Here is a 12181-nt window from a genome sequence, read left to right as displayed (position 1 = left end):
TTTGTGTGGCCAAGACAATTTACAGGCTGGCATGATATACCGGTAGCTTTAATATTGCTGACTGGGACTTAAAACAACAAAGAATCTAGAATTTTGCTTTCTCCTACTATTTGTTTATTTGTTTGTTTGTTTTATATATTGTATGTGATGGCAATCTGTCAAGTCTGGACCAGGCAATCCAGTGATTGACATTGTGAGCATCAAACTACACAATTGGGATACAATGACATGCATCAACCAAGTCAGTGAGCCTGACCAACCCATCCCATTAGTCGCCTCTTTCAAAAAGCTTGAGTTGCCAATTCCAACTTGGATATTCATGGAGCTTTCTCCTACTAGCGCTACTGTTGCAATAGGTACCATGGTAAACTCCCTATGTCACTACAGGTGAGACAGGATGTGGTGGACTTTGACCCCGATGTGTTGGATGTGGCTGAGAAGCATTTCTTCCTCAAGCAGGATGACCGTCTCCAAGTCCACATAGCTGATGGTCTGGAGTTTATACACAAGGCAGCAGAAGCAGGTGGGTAGAGTGCCTGTGTGATATGTGGCTCCAGAACTATTGAGATGGTCCCTCATGAAAGGCTCCGCCACAGCTTTACAGGAGCAGTAAAGTGGATTAAAGCACATACCTGGTACAGCACATGTATCATAATCATCTCCCTGTGGGGATTCCAGATCAGAATAGGTCAATCTCATTGAAATCAGATCTTAGTTCCCGCTATCGCTGATCTGAGGACAGATCTGAGGACATCCCATTACGGGTCACGTCAGAATGATCTTTCATCCGACCAATCAAAGCATCGCTTACCAGATCATGAGAGTGACAGTCCGAATGTGTTTCTGATCATGCAACCTCGAAAACGTTAGTACGGGGTATTCCGAACGACAGTAACGGCCTGTACGACTGATTCCGTCACAATTATCGTCTATCTCTCGATTCCATGAGATAAACATTTGAACGGAGGAGGCGTTGCACAGTTTGTGGGAAGCACTGCCATACAATCTCAACCATATATTAGACATTCCGGAATGTTCGTTTGTTCAGTTTTCAAAATTTTAATAGAGAACTGTGTCAACATATTTTTCAAGCGTAGTCTGAAGTCGCCAGGTTGAAATGAGTGCCGTAAAGCTCAAGAAAGCTGCTTTCTAATTGGCTGATGTCGACTTCTTGTCAGTTGTTTCAGTGGTAGGTCAAAGTTCGCGAAAGGACGTTCTGATGTGACCCGCAATGGGATGTACTCACATCTTTGTTTAGCAGCAGCGAGAACTTAAATCTGATATTAATGAGATTGAGGTCCCCATAACCTCTTTTTTGTCTCTCTGTGGGGATTCCAGATCAGAATAGATCCCCAATACCTCATGCTTGTCTCCCTATGGGGATTCCAGGATTCCAAGTTACACACACTTTTCATGAAACTTGACTAAATTGGTTTGGGTGGTCAACGGCAGTGACCAGTCTTACTGTACGTCATCTTATTCCCTTGTTACAAAGAATAATGACAGACATGTGGTATAAAGATGTTATATCATGTTGCCAGGGTGACAGTACAGTGATATAATGTTATAAAATGTTTCCAGTGAGACAATATGATGTAGGGGCGTCCTATAGTGTTCCTAATGAGACAGTGTGCTATATGGATGTTATATCATGCTGCCAGGGTGACAGTACAGTGATATAATGTTATAAAATGCTTCCAGTGAGACAAAATGATGTAAGGGCGTCACATAGTGTTCCTAATGAGACAGTATGCTATATGGATGTTAAATCATGCTGCCAGGGTGACAGTACAGTGATATAATGTTATAAAATGTTTCCAGTGAGACAAAATGATGTAGGGGCGTCACATAGTGTTTCTAGAGAGACAGTATGCTATATGGATGTTATATCATGTTGCCAGGGCGCCAGTACGATGTGGTGATGTTTGACGTGGACAGCAAGGACCGGTCAGTCGGCATCAGCTGTCCGCCAGTGATGTTCCTCGAGGAGGCCTTCCTGCAGGAGACAGCATCCATCATCCGTGACAAGGGTACACAAATCATTAAACTGATTTCACCAAGCTTGAATTTTCTTGGGTTTTGTTTACACAACCAGAAGATTGATTTTGTGCAATAATTGGGTTGTTGTCACAAATGTCTGGGTTAATTAATTACCCGGTACGACGCCAGTGTCTACTGGACTACCAGTGAAGTTTCTGTAAACTGTCAGATCCAGGATTGGCATTATTTTATAGTGACTTTGCTTTGAAACTGTTGGGGTGCACACTACCGAAGAACAGGAACACATGTTTGAGGGATTGTCACAGTTTGTCTGGATCTACCAGGGACTTGTTGTAAAACCCATATGTTTGCATTTGGAAAATTTGGACAACTCACGAAAAGCTCATCTGACAGTGCCCAACTGTTGTATTCAGTTGTATCGTTGTAGTCAAAGGAATGTGATTTTCTACTGCTTAACATGTTTACCATAAATCCAAAACAGCAATTTATTAAATGAAATTTATCATGTTGATGTGTAATACTTTTTCTGGTAATCAAATAAGGTCAAACATGGAATTGATTAAATATTACTGGCTTGCTGATTTTATACGTGTTAGTAGAGCGAAGTTTGGTTTATGTCCTGATTTCAGGAAGAGATTCTGTGTAGGATGCGTGTGTGCGCGTGCGTGTGCGTGCTCTTGCGCGTGCTTGCATGTGTTTGTTTGTTTGTGGGACGAATTTTGCATAATTCAAACACACCAGGACCTCATTGCACAAAGCGATCTCTCAGCTATGACTATTGTAAGCCCATGTTAAAGTTTGGGAGTTACGATCACCTTAGTGCTAAGATAGCTTTGTGCAACAAGGCCCAGGTGCTCATGAACTCATTGTAGCTTTGCGTTTTGTTTGTTTCAGGAGTGTTTGCTCTGAATCTGGTCGCTAGGGATGACATCTTGAAGAAGAATATCTTGGCTCGTATCAAGAAGCTGTTTGGCCGAGTGCTGTCGGTACACATTGATGATGAAGTGAATGAGATTGTCTTCTGTCTGCGGGGACAAGATGACGGAGAACAGTTGGTGGCAGACGCCAAGTCAGTGGCTGCGACCCTCAACAAGGTCATCAAGGTGACGTCTGCTGCGACTGAAGTTGATATTAGTGAGGCTCTAGAAACATTATCCCTGGTCGATGAAAGTAAACTGTGACACCGAATACGGGGATAGGTTCTTGTGACATTTCTTCCATGTGGAACATGAGAGGCCCAGTGGTTTAGGTCGCTGCAGTTTGATGCAGAGTTATGTCCCTTATATGGTCAGCTGTGTGTTCAAACATCAGATTAGACCTGATTATCTGTGGTAGTCAACATAACAGAACTAAGTATTGATCTACATAGGACATCGTGCTAAAGTTCACGGAACGTGGTAGAGATCTTCAAAGGACATGGTAGAGATCTTCACATGTCATGGTAGAGATCTTCATGGGACATGGTGTAGATCTTCACAGGATATGGTGTAGATCTTCACAGGATATGGTGTAGATCTTCACAGGGTTATGGTGTAGATCTTCACAGGACATGGTGTAGATCTTCACAGGACATGGTAGAGATCTTCACAGGACATCGTGCTAGAGTTCACCGGATGTGGTGTAGATCTTCACAGGATATGGTGTAGATCTTCACAGGACATGGTAGAGATCTTCACAGGACATGGTAGAGATCTTCACAGGACATGGTAGAGATCTTCACAGGACATCGTGCTAGAGTTCACCGGATGTGGTGTAGATCTTCACAGGACATGGTGTAGATCTTCACAGGACATGGTAGAGATCTTCACAGGACATGGTAGAGATCTTCACAGGACATCGTGCTAGAGTTCACCGGATGTGGTGTAGATCTTCACAGGACATGGTGTAGATCTTCACAGGACATGGTAGAGATCTTCACAGGACATGGTAGAGATCTTCACAGGACATCGTGCTAGAGTTCACCGGACGTGGTGTAGATCTTCACAGGACATGGTAGAGATCTTCACAGGACATGGTAGAGATTTTCACAGGACATGGTGTTAAAAGTTAATCCCCATGTTTAAAGGCGAAGGTTAACCCCCAAATCTATATGTACAGAACTAATTTTTGAAAACATTAACTAACCACTGTAATTACATTGAAATGCACAGGATTAAGTTTACAATAATAAAAGGCAATACAATGGGTGGAGCAGGCACATGCTCCGTTCTTAAATCCAGGAAACAGTTTTGGAAGCAAGAAGAAAAGTAGGCGTTTTCCGATGGGTATACCATCCATTCTGGGAAAGTAGATAAGATGCAAGACAGGTCATAGAAGGAAGGCCTTGAATCGCCCTTGTCTCGCTCTTATAGAACCAACCAGATGCTGCTACCTTGAATCCTCTCAAACCATAGAGGTAGTCTGTCCCGGAAGTTGATAACTGTTCACAAGTTCCTGTACCAGGAGGGTGTCAAATGCTTGGATGCAGTTTGGACTGTAAACAAACTACAACCAAGGGAGGTCACTCCATAATACTAGATATCAAGGTCACTTCCACAACTTGATATTATATGGGTGCCTTAATCAAATTTCTGCCACTTTCAATCAACAGAACTGGCACATGACAAAAGACATGAGATCTTCACAGGACATGGTACATGGAGTTAGTCGCAACATACTGTGGGTTCCACCAAAGTGGTAAACGTTCATCTTGACCTGCATCAATTGGTCTTGCCTCTCCCACATTAAGCTGACACACAGTGATGTAACTGAAATACATAATGTTCCCATAGATGGCTGGAATTTTGCCCCCTAAAAAAAATTAAAAAATATGAAAATAAAACTTATTCATTGACATTAATACAGTTGTTCCCTGCATCAACTTAAGAGATCTCACGGTTCTGCCTCCAGGAGTCCTGTACTTGCCCAATATGTAATAAATAAATTATTCTTTTTATGTGTGTCTGTTTTAAGATGTATTGCTTTCCAATGACTGAGCTTTGTAGAATTATAGGGCTTTGGAACTACCTCATGGTTAAATCATTCTCTCATCTCTGAGTAACTTGGTTTGAACCCCCCCTTGATCTCAATATGTTAAGTCTGGTGTCTACCTGCCTCCACAAATGGTGTTGCTTGAATGTTGCAATCCAGTGACTAATATTGAGCAATAATCCATGCTGTCATCATTTGGTAACCTCTTACGACCAGAATAAGTTGATGGGGACACATTCTGACCCTGACTCTCCATGAGGGTGGATAAACAACCAGATCTGTAAATACTGGCGAAGTCCTGGTTATCTGATAATGACTAAAACTGGCGCAAAACTCATCTGAAAAAAAGAGGTCTTACGCAAGCTAAACGGCAAATTCAGGTCAGACTCAATAGATTACTGAGTCGCTTCATATCAAGAGAGGCCGCCTCCGTGGTCCAGTGAAAAATCGTCTGCCCGGCGGCGTCATACCAAAAGATGTTAGCAGATGGTACTTGTTGTTACCCTGTCTGGTGCTAGGCATTAATGGGATAAAACAAGGACTGGTCTTCTCGGAGTTCATATGCTGTGTCTGAGTGAGGTATTCATGTTAAACTGCGGGATGGCATTTCAGTGGGCTAGCACTATAAAATCGGCATTAGCCGGACACACACGCACGCACGCACGCACGTGTGCATGCACGTCGCTTTATAAGTGCAATAATCTTGAAAAGCGACGTTGAACCCCATTTCACCTCACCTCATTTCAAGAGATATGTGCCCATATTAAGGATGGCTTGGGACTGGTTTCTGAATGATTACTTCCACAAATATTGATATAAATCGATTTCCACTTGTACCCGATCCTATGGATAGAGATTTGAAAAGTGTGTCATATTCAACAGCCACGCAATTAGGTCAGGTTCTTATCACTGCTGATTCACAAACCAACGACTGAAAACAAATCCAAAAGTATATATAGTATTATCGTATTCGGCAACGTAGCTGGATATCCCGTCACTGATGAAACGAGTGATATCACTGTCCGACAGTGGTCTGGAGTTACTCCACAACACTTGTAGGCACTCCGCAACACTTGTAGGCATACCGCAACACTTGTAGGCATACCGCAACACTTGTAGGCATACCGCAACACTTGTAGGCACTCTGCAACACTTGCAGGCATACCGCAACACTTGTAGGCATACCGCAACGCTTGCAGGCATACCGCAACACTTGCAGGCATACCGCAACACTTGTAGGCACTCCGCAACACTTGTAGGCATACCGCAACACTTGTAGGCATACCGCAACACTTGTAGGCATACCGCAACACTTGCAGGCATACCGCAACACTTGTAGGCATACCGCAACACTTGTAGGCACTCTGCAACACTTGCAGGCATACCGCAACACTTGCAGGCATACCGCAACACTTGTAGGCACTCCGCAACACTTGCAGGCATACCGCAACACTTGCAGGCATACCGCAACACTTGTAGGCATACCGCAACACTTGTAGGCACTCTGCAACACTTGCAGGCATACCGCAACACTTGTAGGCATACCGCAACGCTTGCAGGCATACCGCAACACTTGCAGGCATACCGCAACACTTGTAGGCACTCCGCAACACTTGTAGGCATACCGCAACACTTGTAGGCATACCGCAACACTTGTAGGCATACCGCAACACTTGCAGGCATACCGCAACACTTGTAGGCATACCGCAACACTTGTAGGCACTCTGCAACACTTGCAGGCATACCGCAACACTTGTAGGCATACCGCAACACTTGTAGGCACTCTGCAACACTTGCAGGCATACCGCAACACTTGTGGTTCCATTTTTCCTGGCGGCCGTGTTTTGACATCCCTGGAGTTTGTCTATCAGATGTTTCAGTAGACCAGTGAGCAGTGCATTGCAGTAATCCAGGTGTGATATAACACAAAACTGCGCCAGTGGCAGTGGTTTTGGCGGTGATAAACCCTCGTATCTGGCTGATGTTCCTTATGGTTAAGTATGCTCTCTTATAAATCTCGGAGTTACATCTCCAGGCCATAAAACCTTATTACTCACTTCTCTCATGTCGCCAATAACCTTTCTTGACTCGTTCCGCCGGATTGTGGTCCGCGTATATCTATTTTTCGTGCCGTGGTGAATTTGGACACTTTTTTCTTGTTGGTGAAAGGGGGACAAAGGGACAAGGCAACAACGCGACAATGTCCCGTCTAGGATTCAATAATTTCTCGAAGTGAGGAGCAAGGATTCAGTTACAGTATGAGAATTACTAATACTACTGGGATTAATACACACATATGTAGCAAACTAGTGGCTGACAGACGGTCCCCTAGTTGCCTTGAGGATGATTATGAGGATGATGATAATGATGATGATGGTGAAATCTACACTAACCAATACACGTCCAACAACATTCACATCACACCATCCACTAACTCTCACTGAGTATACACGCATTTCCACCTGCTGCTGATAGTTTTGGAGATTTTAAGGGCTCTTCCGTTAATGTCGATTTCGCAGTCGCACCTGCAGATCAAGAGGAGGTGAGGTGAGGTGAAATGGGGTTTAACGTCGCGTCCAAGATTATTTCACTTATATAGCGACGTGCATGTACGTGTGTGTGTTTGTGTGGCTGCTTGTACTTGTCCGGACTGATGCCGATTTATGGTGCTAGCTCACTGAGATACCATGCCGCAGTTTAACATGAATACCCCACTCAGACACAGTATACTGACTCCGAGCCGACCAGTCCTTATTTTAGCCCCTTAATGCCGACCGCCAGACAGGGTAACAACAAGTACCATCTTTTAACGTCTTTTGGTATGACGCGGCCGGGGATCGAACCCCGGTCCTTCCGCTCTCCGGGCGGACGCTGTACCACTCGACCACGGAGGCGGTCAGATTAAGAGGAAGGCACCGGGGGAGGTGTGGTATGGAGCATGTATGAGTTTTTTAATCCTTTGGGCGCTAGTGGTCTAGAAACCCGACTAAGTCATGAGGTGTTGGGCTACTGTGGGTCATCAACAGGGGTCTGTTTACCGTGGGGGAACGCTGTCTACTGAATAGGTCAGAACGTCGTGGTCAGACATCCTCAGTTGGAATGTATCGGACAGATATGTTCCTGTAAAACAACGATTTTTCATGTTTGTCCATGTGTGTGTGTGTGTGTGTGTGTGTGTGTGTTTGTTTGTTTGACCCATTAATGCCGAGCACAGGCAGGGTATCAACAAGTACCATCGTTTTTAACATCTTTCGGTATGACGCCTTCGGGGATTGAACCCCGGACCTTCGGCTCTCCGGGCGGACGCTCTACCACAAGGCGGAGGCGGTCTGCATGCACTTAGAGTATGGAGACTGGCGCGGAACAAATGCAGTGTATTTGTATTATCATTAAGTTTCATTTGCATCCAGAAAACGTATCTTTTTAGAGAAGCTTATTCACTTTAGACCACTGTTGCGCTTTGAGCATGCACCAAGTGATGAGGTGAGGTGAAATAGGGTTTAACGTCGGTGTTCAGTTCAAGATTAATGCACTTATACTTATATATCGACGTGCATGCACATGTGTGTGTGTGTGTGTGTGTGTGTGTGTGTGTGTGTGTGTGTGTGTGTGTTTGTGTGTGTGTGTGACGCTTTCGGGGATTGAACCTCTCCGGGCGGACGCTCTACAACAAGGCGGAGGCGGTCTGCATGCACTTAGAGTATGGAGACTGGCGCGGAACAAATGCAGTGTATTTGTATTATCATTAAGTTTCATTTGCATCCAGATTGTCACTATCAAAGGTTGACCGCGAACGGTCGTCAAGGTTGTATCATAATCAGTTGCTCATCACTTGTGGGCTATGCATCATAATTCTATTAAGGGACCGACCATTTGATATGCTTGGGGGTCCCGTAATTTTATCCACACACAAAAAAATTGTCCCAGAAAATTCTTGAAAAAAGATTATGCTTCACATAGTTAAAAAATAGAAGAAATTGTCTGTCACAAAAATTACATTGCTGCAAGGTGATTTTCGTAAAAATATATTCAGGCTCATAATCTAAATTAAGAAAAAGGATGTGGTTTTGCATCTGTAGCTGTAAAAAATACCTAATCTCCAGACAAAATCCCAGGCTCCTCCCCGGAATGTCAAATGGTCGGTCTCTAACTTTCACTGATAACCAGCCCCGTGAAGATCCGGGGTAGAATAGGTCTTCCGCAACCCATGATTGCCATAAAAGGCGACTATGCTAGTCGTAAGAGGCGACTAACGGGATCGGGTTGTCAGGCTCGCTGACTTGGTTGATGCATGTCATCGATCCCAATTGCGTGGACCCAATGTCCTTCAAAGTAACACAAATAATATCTTGCGTGACGTTTAGTATCGGACAGACATGTTCCTGTAAAACAACGATTTTTCCTGTTTGTCAAGAACTTTACAGACATGGGGCTCAAGTGGAAGGTAACAGAGGGTGGTAATTGGGAATGTGAGATCAGATTCTACTACCTTGCAGTATGAAGTTCCACAAGGATCGGTGTTGGGGCCGATATTATTTGTGTTATACACAACAAAGATTGGAGGATCACGAAACAGTATGGTGTGGATCACCAGCACTATGCGGATTATACACAGCTCATCGCTAGATTTGAACTGACGCTCACTGATGCTCTGCATTGAACCACGGACCCCACTACACACATCAAGACTTGGATGACGGAGAGCAAACTGAAGCTGAACGATGACACACTGAAGCACTGTTAGGCACAAAACATCAGCTACTGAGGATATGTAAAGTCACGAACGTGTTAGTTGGCAAGGCAACCAAATTAAGGGGTGGTTATTGATTCACGTCTTTCAATGGATGCACACGTTGACAATTTGACGTCATCTCATCACCACAATTTCAGCGAACATCCTTGTTGAGTCCTTGGTCCTCTCCAGACTGGATGTTCCAATAGTTTACTCAAACAGAATCAATACATCTTCACCTTAAAGCTTCAGAAGGTACAACATACAGCTCGTACTGTATTCAGATCTTCCAAATTCTCACATATTACGCCAGTACTCATGGCACTGCACTGGATGCTCTTTTGAAATCCGAGTCCAGTATAAAATACTCTGCATCCCATACAAATGTCTGCATAGACAATCACCAACCCATCTACCAAGTCTTATTCATCATTACAATGTCAGTACACAGAACTCACAACAGCTGGAGGTTCGTCGCTACAAACTCAAAACCTATGGCTTCAAAGCCTTCAGCATAATTGGTCGTCAAGATTCGAACACTCTCCCTCCTCAAATAAGACTATCGCCCAGTTTGGACACTTTCAGATCTAATCTTAAAACGTATCTTTTTAGAGAAGCTTATTCACTTTAGACCACTGTTGCGCTTTGAGCATGCACCAAGTGATGAGGTGAGGTGAAATAGGGTTTAACGTCGGTGTTCAGTTCAAGATTAATGCACTTATACTTATATAGCGACGTGCATGCACATGTGTGTATGTGTGTGTGTGTGTGTGTGTGTGTGTGTGTGTGTGTGTGTGTGTGTTTGTTTGTTTGACCCATTAATGCCGAGCACAGGCAGGGTATCAACTAGTAACATCGTTTTTAACATCTTTCCGTGTGACGCCTTCGGGGATTGAACCCCGGACCTTCGGCTCTCCGGGCGGACGCTCTACCACAAGGCGGAGGCGGTCTGCATGCACTTAGAGTATGGAGACTGACGCGAAACAAATACACTGTATTTGTATTATCATTAAATTTCATTTGCATTCAGATTGTCACTATCAAAGGTTGAACGTTCGTCAAGGTTGTATCATAATCAGTTGCTCATCACTTGAGGGTTATGCATCATAATTCTATAAAGGGATCGACCATTTGATATGCTTGGGGGTCTTGGGATTTTATCCACATACAAAACAATTGTCCCAGAAAATTCTTGAAAAAAATAATTATGCTTCAGATAGTTGAAAAAAAGAAGAATTGTCTGTCACAAAAATTACATTGTTGCAAGGTTATTTTCATTAAAATATATTCAGGCTCATACAGTAAAATACGTCTATAACGAACTCAAAGGGACCACAAATTTTAGTTCGTAATAACCGTAGTTCGTTATAAGCATATATACAGAATATAAACAACAAAAGGCCGGGACTAAAAAATATGTTCGTTATATCGGTCATTTCGTTATAAGCGTGTTCGTTAAGAACGTAGTTTACTGTGGTTTAAATTAAAAAAAGGTATGTGGTATTGCATCTGTAGCTGTAAAAATATCTAATCTCCAGACAAAATCCCAGGCTCCTCCCCGGAATGTCAAATGGTCGGTCTCTAACTTTCACTGATAACCATCAACTGACCAGGATATTAACCGAGTTGTTTACTTATAACGGGACAGTAAGATGGAGACAACAGATTACACAATTTATCTATGTACAGACTGTGACCTGGTTGTTGTAGAAGATGACTACTATGTTATGTTCATTTTCAGTATTCGTTTGAGACCTGCATCACTTCGGGCTTTCCTCCCACATTAAGCTGACACGCCGTGATATAACGGGAATACTGTTAAAAGCGGCGTTAAACCCGACTCACTCACTCACTCATTTTCAGTATTCAATGTTAAGATCCAGAAATTTAACTCATGTTACTACTATCAGTAACCTACTCCAAAGGTTAATCTGTAAGATTACAAACATATTAATATAATTAGATCTGTTGCTGGTTTCCTTAAGCATGAATTCGATATACGATCCCATACATAAGACTAAAACATGTTTGTACTCATTCGTGACCAACTCGTGTTATTCCGGGACAAGCCGCTTGGTTACGGAAAGGGGCGAGTGGTGACGAATGGCTTGTACTATGGGCCGCGAGGCGATACCACCGAATAAACCCTGGACTTGTCTGGTCCTGACTTGACCTGTATTATCTAACATACAAACATGTACACTTCCAGACATGGCAATGCTTTTTTTGTGCGCGAGTATGTTATCAGTATAAGGACTAATGCACTAAAATGTTAGTTTCTATCGGCGCACTTGTATCACTTGTGATACATCCACGCATGACTATGATATCCCCTTTTGAGCGAGTGAGTGAATGTTGTTTAACTCCGCAGTCAGCAACATTCCAGCTAAAACAGCTACCTATCATCAATCTGCGCTACAGAAAGTTACGGAAGTTAAGATGACTTTTGCCTGGTAACACCGATCACTCACAGACATC

General features: G+C 43.4%; 2 protein-coding genes across 2 annotated transcripts in view; one reads left to right on the top strand and one right to left on the bottom strand.

Annotated features, from left to right (window-relative positions):
* LOC124142459 (eEF1A lysine and N-terminal methyltransferase-like) overlaps positions 1–4933 on the top strand; it is a 20508-nt gene extending 15575 nt beyond the window's left edge. The window contains exons 12-14 of the mRNA XM_046510934.2: positions 388–523; positions 1902–2030; positions 2896–4933. Coding sequence (XP_046366890.2) covers positions 388–523; positions 1902–2030; positions 2896–3182 — 552 coding nt within the window. The 3' untranslated portion in view covers positions 3183–4933. The remainder of the gene's footprint in view (positions 1–387; positions 524–1901; positions 2031–2895) is intronic.
* A 944-nt stretch (positions 4934–5877) lies between these two features.
* On the bottom strand, positions 5878–6822 carry LOC125376976 (keratin-associated protein 9-1-like). Its single transcript, XM_048389727.1, has one exon. The coding sequence runs from the start codon at positions 6820–6822 to the stop codon at positions 5878–5880; it is 945 nt and encodes a 314-aa protein (XP_048245684.1).
* Between the last annotated feature and the right edge of the window lie 5359 nt (positions 6823–12181).

Source organism: Haliotis rufescens, unplaced genomic scaffold (genome assembly GCF_023055435.1).
Source record: "Haliotis rufescens isolate VD_foot unplaced genomic scaffold, xgHalRufe1.0.p SCAF_8, whole genome shotgun sequence".
NCBI lineage: Eukaryota > Metazoa > Mollusca > Gastropoda > Lepetellida > Haliotidae > Haliotis > Haliotis rufescens.
This window is presented reverse-complemented; position numbering and strand designations above follow the sequence as displayed.